At 46.1% G+C, this 23,048-nt stretch overlaps 1 protein-coding gene across 1 annotated transcript in view; it reads left to right on the plus strand.

Annotated features, from left to right (window-relative positions):
* Nucleotides 1-23,048, plus strand: part of TBCD (tubulin folding cofactor D) — a 282,149-nt gene that overhangs the window by 252,548 nt on the left and 6,553 nt on the right. The window contains exons 34-38 of the mRNA XM_083148360.1: nt 5,074-5,195; nt 5,724-5,801; nt 17,860-17,949; nt 21,430-21,517; nt 22,850-22,959. Coding sequence (XP_083004486.1) covers nt 5,074-5,195; nt 5,724-5,801; nt 17,860-17,949; nt 21,430-21,517; nt 22,850-22,959 — 488 coding nt within the window. The remainder of the gene's footprint in view (nt 1-5,073; nt 5,196-5,723; nt 5,802-17,859; nt 17,950-21,429; nt 21,518-22,849; nt 22,960-23,048) is intronic.

Below are 23,048 nucleotides of genomic sequence, written 5' to 3' on the forward strand. Positions count from 1 at the left end.
GGCACTGTGGGGGCATACTTGTTCCTGGCACTGTGGGGGCATACTTGTTCCTGGCACTGTGGGGGCATACTTGTTCCTGGCACTGTGGGGGCATACATGTTCCTGGCACGTGGGGGCATACTTGTTCATGGCACTGTAAGGGCATACTTGTTCCTGGCACTGTGGGGGCATACCTGGCACTGTGGGGTATATGTGTATCTGGCACTATTGTGGGCATATGTGTATCACATCCCCATTTTCATTGGCTGCACCCCATGTGGCATGTGGCTACACCCGCTCACAGTACCGCCAGAATATTTATGCAGAATGGCACCACAATCGGGTGGGCATTGTTTAGCTGGCAGTGCTGGGGGGCATTGTGTTTATGGCATTACTGTGGGTATTGGGGGCATTGTGTAACTGGCATGGTTGATGGCATGTGTATATATGGCACAGCATCTATTTAGAGAGGCCGGGGGCAGGGCCAGCAGCTCTCAGAGCGCTGGCCATGCCCCCATATCAGATAAAATGTGGGATGGGGCCTTGCAGGAGTGCCATGATAGTAGGTCATACCCCCTAATTTCGGGCGCGTGCCTTCGACTCACGCAGGTGTCCCTTTTTCTCTGTCTCCAGTGTTGGGAAGTATGTTTGCGACATATTGGACATTGCAGTGTGTGGCATATTGTGTCTTCAGGATTCCACCAGGATCATGGCAGGGCAATGCACGAGGGGAACAGGGGGCATTTGCCAGCCGACGCCACTTATGTGGGCAGGTCTGCCTGCGACTTCACTAATGTCTCTGTTAGGGTCATGCCCGTAACCTACGTAGGTGCTGGGCTTTTCCGACGGCGAAGATGGCCAGGCCTGGCTGTTTTATCAGGGCGTCGCTAAATGGGCAGGACACATGGCGTCATGCTAAAACAGCCTAGAGTGAACACTACTTATACCATTATTGGTCGCACCAGCCTTATTGCAGTTGCAGTTCCTCCATCTGACCATGACCTCCTATGCCTGCGGCTGTGTGCACATCTGCTTGCACTGATGCCCACTGAATGGGCCATTTACCACATGCATTTCTAGCCACCTATCCGGAATACCCATCATTTTTCCACAGCATTTCTGATACTTTCAGTCTCTATTGCAACAGCGACTTTGTGTTTACGCTTCCGGAAATGGTAGTTCCAAAACCATTGACCAGCTATGTAAATATTGGCATTGTTTGCGGCTCTTATTAAGGCCGACTATGCCTTTCTTCACATATATGTGATCATTTTTGGATCAAACTGAAACATTGCACCTTTGATCTGCTTCTGTTGAACTAACTGAATAAAATTGGGTAAAATGATACTCTCCTGTATGTGTTTATATTGTAAGTGCTTTGTACCTGTTACAGACTAGTTTTATGTACGTGTGCTTTCCTGGCAATACAGAAAAAGTTTATATTTAAAATGAACAGCTTACCAATTCATCACTGTTTTTTATATTAAATAATCTACCGTATATACTCGAGTATAAGTCGACCCGAGTATAAGCCGAGGCACCCAATTTAACCCCAAAAAACTGGGAAAACTTATTGACTCGAGTATAAGCCTAGGAGCCAAAGAAGAGGGGGAGAGGATTGATGGGGAGAGGATTAGGTGGAGCTGAGGAAAGTGGTAAAGATGCCAGAGCCAATAGTAGTACACACCAACAGCAAAATAGATAGCAGCACAGGTAACGGTCGGAGGCTGGCCGCGTTGGAGCAGGAGGTCTAGCAGCACAGCAGAACCTACCACAAGAGACATCACAACACAGCCCACTGACTGAGAGCAGCCAGCAGCTGCAATCTGATGTCTGCACACTACAATGTGTGTGCTTCCAGGCCACTCAGTCTGCCCACCTCACCCTCCCCTGCTGGTGGAACACTGCTGGCATCTGTGGTTCCCCTTATCCCCTATTCTGTGGGACCTGCGCTGCTGCGGAGTACCTGAAGTGTGCTGGGGCCTGTGGTGCTGCAGCGCCATGCGAGACGCCGTCCCTCCCGCAATCGCCCTGGTCTGCTCTCCTTCTCTCCCGGCGGCTGCAGGTGGTCAGGACCGCGACTTCCTCCTTGTGCTGCTGTGTGACCCGGAGGTGGACCGTGCGCTCCTGGACGCGGCTGCTGGGCTGCGCCGAAGGACTGGTCAGTCTTAGTGGCAGCCTGCGCACATGCCGGCTCCCACCTCTGGCAGCTCCGTCCTCCCTTCTCCCCCACAGTGTGACCCTCACTCGAATATAAGCCGAGGAGGGCTTTTTCAGCACAAAAAAATGTGCTGAAAAACTCGGCTTATATTCGAGTATATACGGTATGTATAAAATTGTTTAAATGCAAACAGGAACACGACATAAGAATTATCTGAAAGTAAGAGAGTGAGGACTTCATAAGCTCATACTGTAAATCACAAAAATAATTCACCATTTTACTATGGAGGCAGTGGCAAATGCAGGATTTTTACAGGGGAGTCTCCAAATTTGATCCAAAATCTCCCACTCTGCAGGGCATTGCAGTAAGTACGCAAGTCTGGAGGAGCGGTAACAGCCCCAAAAATTGGTCTTTTTATACACTGGATATTGTATGGAATACCGTTTTGATATTTAACAGTACAGATGGTCTATAGCAGGCATGTCCAACGTTGGCCCTCCAGATGTTGTGAAACTACACATCCCAGCATGCTTTGCAATAGTTTTAGCATTCTCTAATAGCAAAACTGTGGCAAAGCATGCTGGTATGTGTAGTTTCACAACATCTGGAAGGCCAACGTTGGACATGCCTGGTCTATAGTATAGGTGCTTTCAAACATTTAAATAAGGAAAGGGTTAACATATAATAAATAAATACACAAACATAATAGAAACAGTACTGCTCCTGTCTCTTCCTCCTGGCAGCTACTCTCTTGTCCATTGCGATGTTTGAGGGCTCAGATCCACACATATACTAAATGTGGTAGAAGAAGCTGGTACACTAGGCATGTGCAGCAGCTCTGCTCTGTCCCTTACACTGCATGATGTGGTTGCAGCTCTATTGATCATATTATATACCAGGTATTGTCACAATTTAAGGTACTTGCCAAGAGGAGGGGGGTTTACGGGCAACTAGAACCCCCCCCCCCCCCCCCACACACACACACACACACACACATTTGCCTATGGGAGGAGCAGCAGTCTGCATCGAGAAGGGTTGGGATTGGGGAGAGGGAGAGATAAGATCTAAACTAGTAATTGGGTATAAAGAGAGTGTTTTGATGATTATTACATCAAAACTATAATGTCAACAGTAGGCAGGGTGAAAATATTGATATTAGGGTTAGGCTTTGGTTTGAAATTACATATACCTTTTATTGACATTATTTCATCAGTGTTGACATGGTAACTATTACCCTAATATCAGTCAAACCAGGAAAGGAGATCATTTTGAGGTACACAAGTCACACATTTTGGAGAATAGAATGATATAGTTTGTGGTAGGACTTTGGACATGAACTTTATTTTATAAACAGAACAGATTTTGGCAAGGTGATCTGCATCAGTGCTGTGTTTGTCTCCAGTCTGCTGCCAAGTGGCATATGTCTACAGACATAATATGGCATACAGTAGTCTGGCTCAATCATGTCCAAAGAATCCTTGCTGGGAGAAGATGGAAAAATTAACCTTCTGTTTCTCAGCTTTTCCAACATCTACTTTCTACATCTGGATTCCTTCTGGTTCTGGTTTAAACCTCTGTGTACTTAGCCTTGGGGAGCGATAAAGTGAACAGTGATAAAGTACCAGCCAATCCGCTACTAACTACCATGTTGTAGACTTTGTTAAAAAAAAAGGTACTTATGTAGTATCTGGGCTTCCGATTTAGAAATCGGATCGGATCGCATCGCATCGCATGCGACCAAATCGTATGCGATGCGATGGTCAAGATTTTTCCATAGGATTCAATGTTAAAATGGTCTGAGTCCATTTTAACATAGAATTCAATGGGAAAAAGGGGTCCTTTTCCTTTCCCCACTATCCAAGTGGGCATGGAGTTGGATATAAACCTGTGGCGAGCGTAGCGAGCCACCGAGCCCGAAGCGTGGCGAGCGTAGCGAGCCCCGCGAGGGGAAACAGAATACTTTTTAAGAAATATGCGTCCCCTCGCGGGGCTCGCTTCGCTCGCCACGCTTCGGGCTCGGTGGCTCGCTGCGCTCGCCACACTATATAAAATCAACTCTATGCCCACTTGGATAGTGGGGAAATGAACAGGACCTTCTTAACATTGAATCCTATGCAAAATCGCATCGAATCGCATCGCATCTGATTGTATGCCTTAAGGTAAGGCATACAATCACAAAATCGGCAGCCCAGATACTACATAAGTATCAAAAAAAAATGATCGAATTTGGTTGGTACTTTATGTCTGTTCACTGTTTAATTTCAGAAAATAAAGTCTTCTTGCTGAAAGTTAACAGAGTTTCTCCTGTTGCTTGTATTGGCGATATCCCTTTACTTATACTCTTTGACCAAGTGACTTGGCCCCTAGCTGCTTTTTGATATCCACAAGAAGCTTCCAAGTCCTCCACCTTTGAAGTTCATATCTTATGCCTCTCCTTCCCGTTCCACTTCTGTTTTGTCATCCAAAACATTTGTCGTCCAAACTTTACTGCCCTGCCTTGATATTATTTCCCATAGATATACCATATTCTAGGTGAATATCCCAATCAACATGTGTAACAATACTTCCGCCTGTAATCCCCTCACTGTCTTATTTCCTCTTATGGTCTATCCTAGTGGACATCATGCTCTCCTGGCTTCTTCAATTCAGCTGTTCTGCTCCCTGGATCCCATACTTTTTGGAACTACTGTATTGATAAGAAATACATTGTGGTTTTCGCTTTGGCATTAATCCACTTTTACAAAACAGAAGAAAGATAAATGCTGTTATGGGTTAAACTATGGCTCAAGATGGATAAACTATAGTATAATGCAGATAAAAGCTTACACAATCACTGAGCCAAACACACATATATTATTGTCCCAATGTGACCTATACTCACAAATAAAATACTGATTTCTGATTGGATGCTTCCACCTTTCTCCTTTTTATAGGTAAGATACTCAGCCCAGAGTCTGTTTGAATACTTGCGGTCCATCCAGAGCAATACCCAGGCCATGGAAGTTTTCTCCAAGACGTTACTACAGGTCTTCAGGGACAACCAGCATAATGATCGGTATTGCCATAAGGTTTACATAGTGTGATGGCTACGTTTTGCCAACTTTATACCATCTAGCTGCAGTAAAATTGTACTTGAAGTTTTAAAAGAGCTCCACAGTATGTGTAATCTAGGGATAAAGCCTCAACATATGGAGAAAGTTACATTGAAGACTGTGTAGCTCATTAATCTTGCATTTCGCATAATGCCACAAACTACAATTATTGGTCGTTAGTATAAATGTGTGATGTGGTTATATCTTAATTGTGAGTATTTCCATCCATGTGCTAAAGTACAGACAGCTACATCAGTAATTGGTGACTTAGCTGAGATGAAACAATGCTTATTAATAGAGTAAATGGTGTCTGTGGTTCCAGCTTACATTTTTGGACCATTTTATGTGGTTATATCTGCCTGATTTAATGGGTACTTGTTATTGTATATGTTGGACCATCCAACAGTTGTGAGCTTTCTCTACATACTGACATTTTTCGTTGCTGTGTGTTTATATTATTAATATCTTATCATTTTCTTTTTCATATCAAGAGTTTCCATCCCTCTTTTGAAGATGTTGGACCAAATGTTAGCTAATAGCTGTTTTGAGATCTTCACACAGGAGGAGGAGTAAATACATTTTTTTTTATTATACATCTCTACAGACCCAGCCTTAATGTAGTGTATAATGTTTTGTTGTATGTATGCTGTATATAAGTGTGTGGTATGTAAAGAAAGGGCTCCTAATGTGCTGGTTTCTGTGACTGTAGCTGGAGTGGATTACTAACTGATTTAATGAGTGAGCTGAACTGGAAGAAAAACACCCATATTATTTATTTTACAGCCATATTTTCACATGATGTGACTGTGGAAAACACATTTTAGCAAAAACATATACTTCTTAATTCATTATTCTTTTGAAGGCCCATACATATTAGACTATGTGCTAAGTGAAAGATATTGTTCCACAATTTCCCTTGAACTTTCCAGAGTCCTGGACAAAGTATATTGTGCATACAGACTAAACGAGATACAAAATGAAGAACGATCTAGCTAGTCTAGTAATATGCACCCTTTCGTGAACAACATAACCAAAATTGAGCTGCATGCATGACAGAATTTTTAGATACGACCCGCTGGAAAGCGCATCGTTCATTGCACACTGGCCGAGATTCTGAACTATATCGCTCAGGAGGGCCAAAATTAATGATATTGGTCAAAATATCACCCAGTGTGTACGCACCTCGAGTGCTAGATGTCTATGATTTGATGACAAATAAAGCAATCAAACTCTGTAGAATGACTGATATGTGGAGAAAAGAGTTCACTTTTTTTTTTGTGTGTTCATTTTAGAGAGTTTGTTTGCCAGGCTGTTATATACCATTAACATAATCCCTTTGTGAAATGGGATGCTGGCATTTTATGACTAAACCAATAATTTATTGTTCAGTGACACCATTAAGAGATAGATCAACGATTCATGAGGAACTAGGGAATTACACTGCATAATACCCCTGCACACAGATAGGCTATAGGTACATATAAATAAAGCCAGCCCCTTTTATTTGGCCAATAGCCTAACTACAAAACCTTACCCCACTCTTACTTTTCCCACTGCCACAATAACCTGGGTTATTGCAGGTTCGTCCTGGGTGGCACCTATTAATTAATGAATTCTATATTTTCTAGGTGCTAATATATTGCCATGTAACAAATATAGCAATGTCAGCCTAAGCCCTCTCCCCAAACACATGTTAATTTACACCTGAGTTTTGCTTTAAAAATAAGTGCTAATTTCCCCCCAATTTCCTCCTTGTGAGGGCTGAGCTATTTTCTTGCTCCTGATGTAGAATTGAGGAGCGAGAGTAAGATTGTGCCGCGCTCAGTCTGCTCCTCATCTGGTTACATTTAGCTAAGTAACTCCAGATGCTGGGAATCATGTGGCCTCTTTGTTTCACTCCTCTGTTTGTAACCATGTTGTCAGATCTGTTTACAATCTCTACCCCTTTACCCCATCCCGACACCAACCTTCTAAAAACCAGCAGTCAGTCATTGTGAGGAGGGAAATGTAGATCAATTTGCCCTGTTTACCTTTAAATCCTATTACATCTGGCTGGGATTCTAAGTAAGAATTTATTGCTGTTCATAAACCAGCTCCTGAATTTGTGTTACTGTAAAAGCAAATGTGTTGCTCTAAATCATTTAATCTTAACTAAAGGCCCCCTTACATTTGTCCGACTTGTCATAACGACAAGTCGGACCCGATTGTCCCAGCAGCTCCCCGGTAGGGATCACATGCGATGGCACTTCATGTGCCAAGTTTTGCATGTGATGAATCGCATGCGATTTATCACATGCCACTCCCGGGGAGCTGCAGGGACAATGGGAGCAGGGGACAGCAGCAGGAATATGCCCGCAGAGTAGGCCAGGGGGGGGGTCGGGGTGCAGGGAGCCGGGCAGGAAGCCGCTGGGCAGGGAGCAGGGGGGGCGGCGGCGCAGAGTACCAGGGAGCCGGGCAGGAGAACACGATGCAGCAGCAGCACTTCCCAAAAAAAAAAAAAAAACCCATACAAACGAATAGGAAGCCATTGATTGGCTGAGACCTCTCTCAGCCAATGAGCGATTGGCTGAGAGAGGTCTCAGCCAATCGCTGATTGGCTGAGAGAGGTCTCAGCCAATGAATGGCTTCCTATGCGTTTGTATGGCCCTTTTTTTTTTGAAGTGCTGCTGCTGAAGCGTCTTCTCCTGCCCGACTCCCTGTACTCTGCGCCGCCCCCCCTGCTCCCGCTGATGCTGCCCGGCTCCCTGCGCCTGACTCTGGTAGGTCCCCTGTTGTGGGGGAGCACGGCTCCGGGCAGCACATAAGATTTAGCAAATCTTATGTGCAGCCCGTCCGACCTCCCATCTCCGATCCGATGCGCACGGGGCCGCGCATCGGGTCGGAGGGGATGTCACCATATGCGATTTGGGACGATTTCTCGGCCCGATTCATCCAAATCGGGCAAAATCGTGCCCAAATCGCATAATGTAAGGGGGCCTTTAGAGGCTGCCATTGCTTTGGAGCCCATACCACACTCTTACTATATAATAACTCTCTACCCCACCCCTCTGAAGACGAGCAGAAGCTTCTGCACTAACACAAATGTGTTGCTCTAAATCATTTAATCTTAACTTAGAGGCTGCCATTGCTTTGGAGCCCATACCACACTCTTACTATATAATAACTCTCTACCCCACCCCTCTGAAGACGAGCAGAAGCTTCTGCACTAACACAACCAGGCATCACAATGACCTTGCAGCTGTCTGGGCGATCCGCCAAATATCGGTGGAACTCCCAAATGTTGCCATAGTATGAGGCAGATGTTTTAAGCCTATATGAAGTCTGTTTGCACCAGCCCAGCCAATCAGCTGAGTTTTAAAAATGACAGTTAAGAGCTGATTGGCTGGTGTGTATCACCTTCCACTTTATCAAGCTTAATACATCTTCCCCACTGTGGCATATGTCACAATGTATGCCCAATATACTTGATGGTTGTCAGACTGCCATATACAATGTATTTTGGTTTGATATGCATTTTATCTGATGGAGAATTCTCAGCATTGCACTTGCTGTATATGGACCTATAGTTTTTCAGTACACAGTGGAATTATAGCCTTTATTTAAAATAATAAGCGTGCCACGCGAGCCACTTCACATGATCTGTATATATTATTTCTCTCTCTCTCTCTATCTATCTATCTATCTATCTATCTATCTATCTATCTATCTATCTATCTATCTATCTCCTATATATTTGGCTACATCTGTCACTCAAAGTGGGTGTCTGTGTCTATAACGCTCTGTTCCTGGACTTTCCTCTTAATTTGTGATTGCCTTCATCTGTGCTGAACACCTTTCTGAGAAATTAACCTGTTTAAAACAGGTGATGGCAATCATACATTAAGGGGAAGTCTAGAAACAGAGCATTGTGTCCCTCCTGGAGAGGGTCATGTTGGGAGGTATGTGACAGAGAACCAGCCCAGTGAGCCCACAGACAGTGCCAGACACCCACTGCCTTCCCATGTTGCCCAGCACTGCTACTCCACAGCCACCAGGTGAGCACCCCCCTCCCGCGATTTGCGGCAAAACCTCCCCCCCCCGCGCGCCCCCCCCCCCCCCCTCCCGCGATTCGTGGCAAAAACTCCTGCACCCCCGCGACCCCCCCTACCGCGATTCGCAGCAAAAACACCCCCGCGACCCCCCCTCCCGCGATTCGCTGCAAAAAGACCCCCCCCTGACCCCTCCCGCAATTCGCGGCATAACCACCACCCCGCGAACCCCCCCTCCCGCGAATCGCGGCAAACCCTCCCCCGTGACCCCCCCCCCCCGATTCGCAGAAAAAACACCCCCCGCGACCTCCCTCCCGCGATTCGCGGCAAAACCCCCCCCGCGACCCCCCCTTGCACGATTGGCGGCACCCCCCCTGCGACCCCCCTCCCGCGATTCGCGGCACCCCCTCCGCAATTCGCAGCAGCCCCAGGATTAAATGGCACATGCAAAACACTGACATGGCTATGGTCGACAATGAAAAAGGTTGACATGAGTTTTTGAAGATTTATTTTTAATTTTTTTAATTTTTTCATATTCATTGTCGTGTGTCGACATGGACACCAATGAAGTGGCACACTTATGTCAACATTTACATGTGTTGACCTTTCTGTGTTGATTTTTTCTTGTGGCGATTCACGTCACACCCCCCGCAACCCCCCCTCCCGCGATTCGCGGCACCCCCCGTGACCCCCCACCTCCCGCAATTCGCGGCAACCCCCCACCGGAACCCCTGTGAACCCCGCCCTCCCGCGATTCGCGGCACCCAACCCCGCGACCCCCCCCTCCCGCAATTCGCGGCACCCCCCGTGATTCGCGGCAGCTCCAGAATTAAATTGCACATGGAAAACACTGACATGGCTATGGTCGACAATGAAAAAGGTTGACATGAGTTTTTGAAGTTTTTTTTTTTCATTTTTTGAATATTTTCATATTCATTCTCATGTGTCGACATGGACACCAATGAAGTGGCACACTTATGTCAACATTTACATGTGTTGACCTTTCTGTGTTGATTTTTTCTTGTGGCGATTTGCGTCACACCCCCCCCACCCCCCCCCACAACCCCCACTTCCGCGATTCACGGCACACACACACACACCTCCCCCGCGATTCTCGGCACCCCACCCCGTGACCCCCCCTCCTGTGATTCATGGCACACCCCCGCGACCCCCCCTCCCATGATTCGCCGCAACCCCCGCCCCGTAACCCCCCTCCCGCGATTCGCGGCACCCACCCCCGCGACCCCCCCTCCCGCAATTCGCGGCAGCCCCAGGATTAAATGGCACATGCAAAACACTGGCACGGCTATGGTCGACAATGAAAAAGGTTGACATGAGTTTTTGAAGATTTATTTCATTTTTTGAATGTTTTCATATTCATTGTCATGTGTCAACATGGACACCAATGAAGTGGCACACTTATGTCAACATTTACATGTGTTGACCTTTCTGTGTTGATTTTTTCTTGTGGCGATTCGCGTCACACCCCCCCGCAACCCCCCCTCCCGCGATTCGCGGCACCCCCCGTGACCCCCCACCTCCCGCAATTCGCGGCAACCCCCCACCGGAACCCCTGTGAACCCCGCCCTCCCGCGATTCGCGGCACCCAACCCCGCGACCCCCCCTCCCGCAATTTGCGGCAGCTCCAGAATTAAATTGCACATGGAAAACACTGACATGGCTATGGTCGACAATGAAAAAGGTTGACATGAGTTTTTGAAGTTTTTTTTTTCATTTTTTGAATGTTTTCATATTCATTCTCATGTGTCGACATGGACACCAATGAAGTGCCACACTTATGTCAACATTTACATGTGTTGACCTTTCTGTGTTGATTTTTTCTTGTGGCGATTCGCGTCACACCCCCCCACCCCCCCCGCAACCCCCACTCCCGCGATTCACGGCACACACACACCCCCCCCCCGCGATTCTCGGCACCCCACCCCGTGACCCCCCCTCCCGTGATTCACGGCACACCCCCCGCGACCCCCCCTACCATGATTCGCCGCAACCCCCGCCCCCGTAACCCCCCTCCCGCGATTTGCGGCAACCCACCCCGCGAACCCCCTCCCGCGATTCTCTGCAATCCCTCCCCTCCCGCAATTCGCAGCATCCACCCCCCCCACAACCCCCCCTCCTGCAATTCGCGGCACCCCCCGCGACCCCCCCTCCTGCAATTCGCGGCACCCTCCGCGACCCCCCCTCCCGCGATTCGCGGACACCTAAGTTGCAATACAGGCATCTTTCATACAATTCAAACCATATTTCTCATATACAAACGTTCACAAATTAAGGGGGCGCAGCCCCTTACGACGGTGTGAAGAGCGCCCGTAGGGCGCGATGAATCACCTAGTCTATATATATACAGTGTTCGAAGTGGGCCGGTATACAACGGCACTTCTCCACTGTGAGTAATTTTTTTTTTTTTTTTTAAGTAATAGGAGTGTGCAGACCAGCGTCTGCACACTGCTATTACTGGATGTAGCGCCGGCCGGGGGAAGGCAGGTGGCCAGGCAGTGTGGCGAGCTAGCCGGCGCCAGGATGGTACACTATAGGTCAGCTGCCATGGTTTGCAAAGTATTTTACCTGCTTTTGAGCAGCAGGGACTGTTTTTGTTTCTGCCTGCGTCCCCTGGGACGCGCTCCGGTAGCATCGGTATGCGCACTGTGTAATTGTAGCTAGGCTAGGGCGGAAGGATCTGTTTTTTCCGCTCTGTGATGCAGCCGCAGTGGAGGGAACGTGCTCACGGTATCACAGTCGGGCGCTGGCTGACTGGCCTTGCAAGGAGGAGAAGGCTGCCGCATGGGGATGTGACATGTGAGTACTTTGTGCGCAGTCACAGTGCCCAATCCTCTGCAGTAGAGGTAGTTCATTCCCTATACCATGAGCACTGGGTGACTGTGCCCGTTCCCTGTGTCCAGGCTGACAGCTGGGGTATTATGTGTAGGCCAGGCAGCTCTCCCACAGTCAGCGCTGAGTCCTGCAGTAGGTACTGCACATGCATCCAATGCCAGCAACATCATGTACACACTGCTACAGATGGAGCGGGTCTTATTGTTGCTGGCGAATCGCCAGCAGCATGTTGCTGGCGATCCATCTGACTGAGACGCGTGTGCGTCCCCCACGCACGCGCGTCTCAGTATCCGGGCGGCGAGGCGGACGCAATCCTGTCCGCCTCCCGCTGCGGGGGGTGCGGGGACCCGGTGTAGACACCGGGCGACCGCCGGCAGCACCGTCCGAAGGGGACGCACACGCACCTCATGCGCGCGCGTCCCCTTCCGGCATACAGATGGCGCGGGGCAGGGGATGGCGGCTGGCTTCGCCATCGCCATCCCCTGGATAGATAAGTCCCGCTCCATCTGTATACCTATTATGTGTATTATAAGCAGGCAATGCATTACTGTGTGTGGCACAATATTGGGCATTATAGTGTGACAATATGAACTGACTGGGCATTGTGGTGTGTGTGGCACATTATGTACTGACCACGCTCCTTTTAAAAGTAGCCATGTCCCCTTGCCCCGAGCACATAAAATATATATAGAGTAGAGGGAGAGATAATCTGGTAGTTTACTGCTGTAGAAAAAATGCACTCTCTATTTTAATTGTTCAAAGTTCTTAGAATGTTTATTCTAAATTTCTTAGTTATCATGCCATTATGCTGGAAACGTTTCAAGTGTATATTTTGGTACTTGTTTCCTAGCATGGCGCCCACTACGTAAATAGCCTAGTGTGCTATTCAGCGTAGGGCAGGCATTCCCAACCAGGGTCCTCAAGGCACACCAACAGTGCAGGTTTTGTAGATATCCAGGCACAGGTGACTTAATTAGTATCTGAGGGATTCTGATTAAACCATCTGTGCTGAAGCCTGGATATCACTAAAACCTGCACTGTTGGTGTGCCTTGAGGACCGTGGTTGGGAATGCCTGGCGTAGGGAAATTGCATCGCATCACTTCGCACACATCACACGGTAAAAACGTACCATGCGATGCGACACGATACGATTTTCCATAGTAATTTATTCACTGCTCTCTGCCAGTCAATAAATTACATACATCGTACCCGATATAAAATCGGATGCGATAGTATGAGATACGATACGATGACTATCATTAAAATGACATAAAATTTCATTTTGTGTTTACAGGGTATTTGTACATTAAAAATGACATATAGGGGGAAATTTACTAAAGGAAATTTTAAAAAAATAGGTGTATTTGTATCCAGAAATACACTTATTTTTTACATTTACTATCCCGAAAATACGGCAATTCGTATTGATATTGATGTGCTATCAATACGAATACAAATTGCCGTATTTTCAGGATAGTAAATGTCAAAAATAAGTGTATTTCTGGATACAAATACACCTATTTTTTACAAATTGCCTTTAGTAAATTTCCCCCATAATGTCATTTTGTACTGTGATTTTTAAGCTCCACACCCACAATATCCACGCTACCCCTAAGCATACAGCCACCTCCCCACTATCCATGCCACCCCGAAGCGTGGCGAGCGCAGCGGAATGCGTCCTCCGACCTTTTCATACCCCCACTATCCACATCAGCGTGGAGTTGATTTTATATAGTGTTGCGAGCCCGAAGCCCGGCAAATTACTTTACATGTATTCCGCGTCCCCTCGCGGGGCTCGCCATGCTTCGGGCTCGGTGGCTCGCCACACTATATAAGATCAGCTCCACGCCAACGTGGATAGTGTGGGGGTATGAAAAGGTCGGAGGGGCTCGCTGCGCTCGCCACGCTTCGGGATGGCGTGGATAGTGGTGGTGTTTTATGAACACATTCACCCCTGCAAAACGTTTATTGCGCCATTTACACAAGCCCCACATCCTTTCGATGTTTTGCGTATGGACCCCTGTTGATGGGTCTATAAAATTGTACCTGTGGTTGACCTGGGCGTGGTCATATCCGGCCCGTTGCAGCTGCTGTGTGCTGTACGCCCTCCAACAGTCCGTATATATTGTCGTCTCAGGCTCCACATTGTCGATGATGGCCGACATTAATGTGCTAGCATCACGGTTGGGACCACCTTCGTCAGGAAACACTGCCCTGTTTCCCGACAGATTCCCCCAAATACCCACTGCTGGGGTAACATGCGGCCCACATTCGATTGCCTCCTGACAAATAAGGTCTCGTCCACCTCCACTATCCAGTCTTGACCACCGATACGGCGCTGCGGCTGCTCCAGTAGATCCATCAGGCAGGCCTCCCGCATCCACTTGTTGTAGAGTACTGTACTCTTCTTTGACATATCCAGAAGCTGCTGGCAGTACTCCACCGAGGTCATCTCCTGAGCCCAGGAGTAGATGAACCTCACCAATGTGAGAGAGGGTAAGCGGCACCCGGGGAAAAAGAGTGCCGCTTGAAGGCTTGCCTTTAGCCGACAAGCCTCCACATGGCACCGTCACATACCTTCCTTGAGACTCAGCCACATAGTATGCACATTGGCACAATTCGCCACCACCGGCAAAAGATGATGACGCGGAAAGAATTCTATTGCCTCAACCTCAGTCACCGGCAAAGAAAACCGATTCAGCACAGATACCATTTCAGCAGAAATAAGCAAATCACCAGTCGAAATAACCAAAATACCAGGAATAAATCACAAATGCACGTCCTCTCCTATCACAAAACCACCTCAGAGTGATTTCTGTGAGGATGTGACAGGGGGCGGGATTACCAGTGAGCGGGAACAGGAGTGACTGAAATCGCATCGCACGTATCGCATGTCACTATATAGCGGCATGCGATGCGACTTCACTACGTTAGTGTACGTAGAGAATCTGGGCGCTGTGCTAGGAAACAAGTACCTAAATCTTTAATGTACCCTTCAGTAGGATTAAGTGCTGGCAATAATAAATAAATATGAGACAATGCGGATCTTGATCAACTGGAACAGAATCATTAAGGGGACTTGTTTATACTAAAGCTGGGCACACGCTAATAGATACATCTGCAGATCATTTGACCTGCAGATATGTTTACAGATGGATTGAGCCAGTGGCGTAACTATGGAGGGTGCAGTGGATGCAATTGCTACGGGGCCCGGCGGCTTGGGGGGCCCCAAGGAAATCCCCCCCACTCTTTTGATTATTTTTCCACCAGCTGTCTGCACTGCAGCCCTGGTGAGCAACGGAGATATAACGCGCCGTGACGGGGAGAGAAAGTCCCAGCGTGGTGAGCCGCCGCGGCACCAGGTGACTGCTGCTGCACCGTGGAGAGGGAGGCGTTGTGAGCAGGAGACAACGTGCCAGGGATGGGAGAGCAAACCCCGGCGCATGAGCAGCATCAGGAGATGGACACTGCACTAGGGAGGAGGTGTGCAGGAGCAGGAAAGGCCGCACCGGGCAGAGGAAGACCCGGCGTGGTGAGCTGAAGCAGGATACACTGCGCCCGGGAGATGAATACCCGGTGCATCAGCACCACACTCGACTGTTTACACTGTCCTACTGCAATGAGGCAAAAGAGGCATGGTGAGTGGGGGCAGGAAAGTCTGCGCCAGGGAGAGGAAGACCCAGCGCGGTACACAGGAAACCACGCCAGTGAAAGGAAGTCCTGCATTCTAAGCACCTGTGAGAAGGATCCATGATTTTCTGCACTGCTAACCCCCCCCCCCCCATACTTGGTGGATTAGGAGGGACAAAGTTATGACCGTCGCAAGATTTCAATCCCCTGTCCTCCCTCCCCCTCTCCTTTAACCTCCCTGGCATCCTCTACTCCCCCCCCCCCCCCTTGTCCTCTACTCCCTCCCCCTATCTTCCTGTACTTCCTTCCCCCTCTCTCCCTCTACTTCCATTATTATTATTATTATAATTTTATTTATAAGGCGCCACAAGTGTTTCGCAGTGCCGTACAAAGGAACAATACAGGGAGACAAAACTTGGCATTACATTGAATAAATAACAAAAATACAGTACAAATAAAGAGCGCCACAGATCAATACACATTACAGCTTGGATATAAGTAGTGAGGACTCAATCAACATACAACTAGAGGCTTGAGGCCAATGATGGAGAGGAGTATGCAGACGAAGATGGTCACTGAGTGTTGGAGTAAAGGAGAGCTGTGAGCGAAATGTGAAGAGAAGTGGGCATTCCCCCTCTCTTCCTCTACTTCCCCCTTTCTTGCACTCTACTCCCCCCCCTCTCATCCTATACTCCCCCTCTCTTCCTATACTCCCCACCCTCTCGTCCTTTACCCATCCCTCTCCTCCTTTCTGTCTCTTCCCCCTGTCCACTCTCTCTTTCTCACCCCTCTCTCACTCCACCTCCATCCCACCTTTCTCTTTATATCTCTTTTCTATCTCTCTCCTCCGCATCTCTTTTCCCACACTTCCCTCTCTCTTTCCTCCCACTTTCTCAGAAAGAGAGAAAAGAGAGCCACCCCCCTCTCTCTTACTTGCTCCTCTCCCTGACACTCTTTGGGGTCGATTCAATTCATCACACTATGAGTAGCACCATGAGAGAGCTCCCTGGGGCAATTCAAATAAGCCCATTGCTAAGTCTATTGCCAGGAGGGGTGCAAACAAATATCCCACAAAACTATTGTATCTCGGTACTGGAATTCTCTGACTTAATAGTGCACTGATTTGAATAGCCCCAGGAGCTCATTCCCATTGTTATTCACAGCACGCTGAATTACATGGAGCCATTTGTCACTCATTCCCCTCACTCTCCTGCCCCTCTAAGGGGTATTGTAGTGACAATGGGGGAGGGGGCCCCTTTGAAGATTTTGTTATGGGGTCCACAAGGTATTAGTTAAGCCCCTGGATTGGGCAGTGTGTTCTTCATACACACTGCCCGATCTGTCGAGACTGACATCAAAAATGGCCGGGTACATTTGCATGAGCCCGCCCATGGAGCTGTCAATCACTGGTGGCTCCCATCATAGCAGTCGACAGATCACCCATACACACAGAAAGATGCGCTGATATATCTTTAGATATATATATATATATTTAGGGTACTTATGTAATATCTGGGCTCCCGTTTTTCTTATGAGACCGTGTCCCCTCGCGGGGCTCGCTGCGCTCGCCACGCTTTGGGCACGGTGGCTCGCTGCGCTCGCCACACTATATAAAATCAACTCCATGCGTAGTTGGATAGTAGGGGTATGAAAAAATGGGGTGCATTTAACATGGGAGCCCAGATAATACATAAGTACCATATTTAGATATATATTGAGTATCGGCTGTGTTGCAGAGCCCACTTAATAAATTTGTGAACGTCGCTGGTGCACACTGACCAATTGAACAGCATATATATATATATATATATATATATATATATATATATATATATATACGCGCCTTAAGTCTTCAGTGTGTGTGCAGGAAAAGGAAATCATCTCCATTTAGTGTGCAATTAAGTAATGAGGCCGTCTTGCAAATGTGAAAAGCCGTTCGGTGGTTGTTGTGACAAAATAGCAGATACAGATTATTAAGGTGTGTGTGTGTGGATAAGTCAAATCAAAAGAGCTGTGCAATGTCCAGAAGCATAGATTGAAGCCATTTTGTGCTGCCTTGTGTTTTGTCATCTTGTCCTTTGATGATATGATAATTGCTATTATTTTTTTTCACAGCCATCCATTTGCTTCAGACTTATTGGCACTTTGTAAAGAGGAGATCAGGAGGTCGAAAGACATCCAGAAGCTAAAGTCTAGCACTGCCGTGTGAGTTCATTGGTCACATTTATAAAAAATGTAAAAATTATATAATTAAATAATTTTTGGGGGGAAAAAGGTTCTGCATATGAAATTGAAAATTTACGTAGTAACTTAATTAAAATTTGAATGGAAACTATGTTTTGTATTCTGCATTTGGCATCCTACTGGCCCTATACGTGTTGTGATTTGGATGTACACAATTAGTAGTTTTAGGCCTAAGTGACATATATGGATCATAGGGTTGACGTGAGCCAAGGTCGACACCTGAAAATATTGACATGGGCTTTGGTCGACAGGGTCATTAGGTCATGCATTAAGTCAACATGGGCTAGGTTGACATGGGTTTTTTAAATGTCAACCTTGGCCCATGTCTACATTTAGTGGTTGAACCAATGCATTGTGACTTTAGTGCAGTCGACCTAATGACTATATACCCTTAGTGACCACAAATCACATTATGTGAGAATAAACTGATTGCCAAACCCATTGTAATTGTGACGGTTGGAAAACGTGGTTGGCTGACCGGTACCTCACTATGTACAAGGTCAATGTTATCTGCTTGATCACCTAAAGTGCTAAACAGGCCTATCTGCCTTATTTACTACATACATCTGTGACCAAAAATGGAACATAATGTAAACCTTTGATTTATCTCCTAAATATCTCCAATGCACAATATGTTTGTAGTGTCTGTCTCGTAAAGGTTAATATTGCCTTTATAACTCCATAGATATCTATCTAGTCTTACAGCTGGCTCCACCGCACCTTGTACGGCCCAGTGGCTTATCTGACAATACACAGATTAGCCATACAATCTTATAATAATAGCCTGAGATCTGTTACTTTGCCAGCTCCTTTCAGGTGCATTTCCCAAGTGACACCTGCTTGGAAATGCCTATACTTGTCTGAGCAACACAGTCTCTGTTGAGCTAATGCAGTGGCAGCTATTCTCTGCTTGTACAGGGAGCTGCTCTCTCATGTTAACTCTTTATGCGCAGAAAGCTAATCCGCATGTGTTAAGGCAAATGTAACCTGTACAGAAAGCATTAACTATTTCTGTACAGAATCTGCTTTCTCTTTATCAAAATTTCTCTCCCTCGTGATAACTGTATATTTATTTATTTATTTATTAAGTTTCTTATATAGTGCACACATATTCTGCAGCGCTTTACAGAGAATATTTGAACACTCACATCTGTCCCTGCCCCAGTGGAGCTTACACTCTATATTCCCTTCCACATACACACAGACATTCTAGGGTTAATTTTGTTAGAAGCCAATTAACCTATCTGTATATTTTTGGATTGTGGGAGGAAACCGGAGTAAACCCACGCAAGCACGGGGAGAATATACAAACTCCGCACAGATATAACCATGGTGGGAATCTAACCCATGACCTCAGCGCTGTGAGGCAGTAATGCTATCCATTACACCATCCGTGCTGCCCCTGTATAGGGAGCTGCCATCCAGATAACCCTTTCTGTAAGTGAAGGTGCAGCACTGGAACTTATGAGTGGGGGGGCTCAGGTGCAGCAATTTGTTACACCGCATCCCTTTGACCTCCAAGTTAGTGTCCCCTTGTGTGTGCCCAAAGAGTGTGGTTTCACAGCATGCCCCCAGAGCACACAGCATGTATTCACCTACTGCTCTGCAGACCAAAGGTGAGACTGATCACCCCTCACAGTACATTGCAACCTGAGGATAGGACAGTAGGACTGCAAAGCAAGACAGATGCAAGGTATGGGGCAGTTACAATTCCATCTAGTGTTTAACGTGCAGGTAGAGTTGCAGTATAAAATAGCCCCAACAGTCTGCTCCAGATCCTAGCGCCAGTATATTATCTGCTCGCTTATCTGTCTGTGGGGAGCTGCGCTCCATGTGCTAACGCTTTCTGTACTAGTAGCTGTCCTACATAGGTTTAATGACCGTGCCTGAACAACTATTACGCTAATTAGCCTGCAGTATAGGGCACCAGGGTATCCACCCACATGGACTACATTTATGACAGGTAGAATTGCCTGAAGCATGGTGTGCGAAGCTGTACACTAATTTATGGTCCATCTCATGAAACTTGACCTAAAAAAAACATGAAAAGGTTGACATGAGTTTTTCATGTGTCAACCATTTAAATTACCCTAGAGCAGGCATTCCCAACCACGGTCCTCAAGGCACACCAACAGTGCAGGTTTTAGTGATATCCAGCAAAATTTCTTGGGGAGCAAGGAGGAGATTATCTGGTGTGTCGGGCTCAGGCAGCGTAAATACACCATAAAAATAGCTAGGAGCACAGCACACTAAGTGGTTTGAGAGGTGCCCTATGACCGGTCCGTCAGCCGGGACAGCGGGGCTCGCAGTGTCAGAGTGAAATACACTGCGCCCGCTTGACGCGTCGGCTGACAAATGACGTGGCCGGTTCTCAGTACCGTGTGCGGGGTAACACCAGATAACTTTCTGGGTACCCGATTGGTGCATTTAGCAGGCCCGTATATTTCACCACTCTGATTAAGAGATTATCGCATGGTGTGTGACCATATATTTGTGGGTACTTTTCACCTCCCAAAGTTCTAAGAGTAAAAAAAATCAGCAATACTTGCTACTAAGTTACAGAACAATACATGATTGCAGCTCAAATAAAAACAACATTTAAATACATTTTGGGGAGTGGGACCCCACGGCTATAAGGGATATCTTTATCCTTTTTTTATATGTCTGTACTGTGTTTTTTATTTTTGCTATAGATTTTAGAAAATAAAATAATAAAGGTTATGTTTTATTATACCCTTTGGTGCATCACAAAGTGACATTCTCCTCCTTGCTCCCCAAGAAATTTTGCTTTAAATTCTGTGTCCAGTGATAGCACACCCTCATCTCAATAATATATTCACATACCATGATTATTTGAGGGGTCACATAATATCTATTACTAAATACACTTTCCTGTGCGATTAACCCTGCTCTCCTTGTAATTTAGTGATATCCAGGCTTCAGCACAGATGGATTAATTAGAATCCCTCGGGTACTAATTAAGTCACCTGTGCTCAAGCCTCGACATCTACAAAACCTGCACTGTTGGTGTGCCTTGAGGACCGTGGTTGGGAATGCCTGCCCTAGACTAACTCTAAATATTAAACCTAATACTATATCCCTGGTCATGATACCCTAACTCCAAACCTCTTCTTAACCATAACCCCTAACCCTAATATCTTATTCCAAACACTGCACAAAACCCAATATCCTATTCTTAATATCCATACGCCTAAGGTGCCCTAGAGTTTCATTTTTTAATTCACGGCACCCATAGGCCAAAAGTTTCTTATTCAGAAAAATATTTAAACACAATTTACGTACTGTACTTTTATGTCTTCCTTAGGGTCAGTTATGTGGTGAGCACCAACCCATACATTATTTAAAATATATATATGCCTTTGTATATAGTCGCCATTATATAAATATTCACTATTACAGTTATATGTATTTGTTTTCTAGATTCTGTGGCTTGATTCAGTTCCCTGGTGAGATACGCAAAAAAGTTTTATTTCAGCAGCTGCTCCAGATCTCTCACCCATTCCCAGTAGTAAGTATGTAACAGCCTCTGTCTGCTCGCTTCACGGACACTTTTCCATGTAAAATGTTGTTGGGGTTCCAAATAATGGGACACTGTTACTCGAGGACCATGTATGGGCATAGTATTACTCCCGTACTTACCACAGGTAAAGAGATCACACGGTTAAAAGAGAAAATTGGCATAAGAGATACGGATATACATTTATGTATGCATGTCATTAATGTACTGCAGATCTCCGGCATGGCACCCGTATATATCGGAAAAGATCGATGTAGAACTGCTAATTGGCTATTTCTAGGATAGAGCCTTATATGTGCTACACACCATAACCAATTTCAACAGTCATTTTCAATTACTATTTTAAACTGTAGTAAATCATCAAAGAAAAAAGCATAAACACCAAAACCAGTCTGATTGGCCACTGGGGATTACTAAAAGATCCTATGTACTGCTCGCTAGGGCACAGTGCCTGGTGCTGCTCTGCATTCATCTATATAGTGGTGAGAAAGCGTGGCTTAAGATAACACATCATGTAGTACCACATCTGAGAATACAAGTAGATCATACTGAAGGTTGTCATAAGAAATGTACATATTTTATTATTATATATTCCATCATAGAGAAGTAGACCCAGTTTTGCTGTTTCTTGTAAGCTAGTGCTTGTGAATAATAGTTCTTAATGCTAATTACTGGGCTGAGTCAGGCACATGGAGGTCACATGTGGTTCAGTGCATTTGGCTGCCATAAGTGAGCCTATTGCAGATGTAATAAGAGGCCAGCAATATCTGGAACAGAGACACAGACTTTTTTGGGGATTTGGAGAACTATGTTGATATTGGATGCACTTTTTGTAATACTAATCACTGACAGGTTCAAGGCGTCTGTTGATGACAAAAACGTCTGTGCTAAATTCTTTATCGTGTATAGTTCTAAGAGTGTGTTAAGCTTGTTAGAGCTATTGTGTGTGTCTATATATGTCTGCATTTCATAGATGGAAATATTCATTTACAATTAGTTTGCTTGCATAATGTTATGAGGCGTTTCCTGATTACTAAAATGTTATCCTACCAAGTGAAGTGAATACCCTCAAATTATATTGATAGTTCATATTTGGATTAATTTCCAGAATAAGTACTGTCCCTATACACTCTCCAAAAAGCAGTTATTTATTAACAGTTAATTATATAAAGCACACCAATTCAGCAGCGCTTCACAGAGAACATTTGGTCATTCAGAATACAAACCGCAGCATTTCAGGCCCTACATCAGATAGCATGTCCTCCTCATCTGTCTGCTCTGTATGTGTGGTAAGTGTTTATTGTCTGTATGTCTCTCCCACAGGTAAGAAAGTCAGCTGCCAGCGAAGTCTATGAAATGTTTATTACATACGATGATATTGTAGATCCAGACATTTTGGATGAAGTAATGAGTGTGCTGAGCGACACTAGCTGGTAAGACCTATGGGCAGTTAGTGGTGTTTATTTATTACCAGTTTCTTAAATAGCTCACACATATTCCGCAGCGCTTTACAGAGAATATA

Source organism: Crinia signifera, chromosome 6 (genome assembly GCF_055691185.1).
Source record: "Crinia signifera chromosome 6, ASM5569118v1, whole genome shotgun sequence".
In the NCBI taxonomy this organism is placed as follows: Eukaryota; Metazoa; Chordata; class Amphibia; order Anura; family Myobatrachidae; genus Crinia; species Crinia signifera.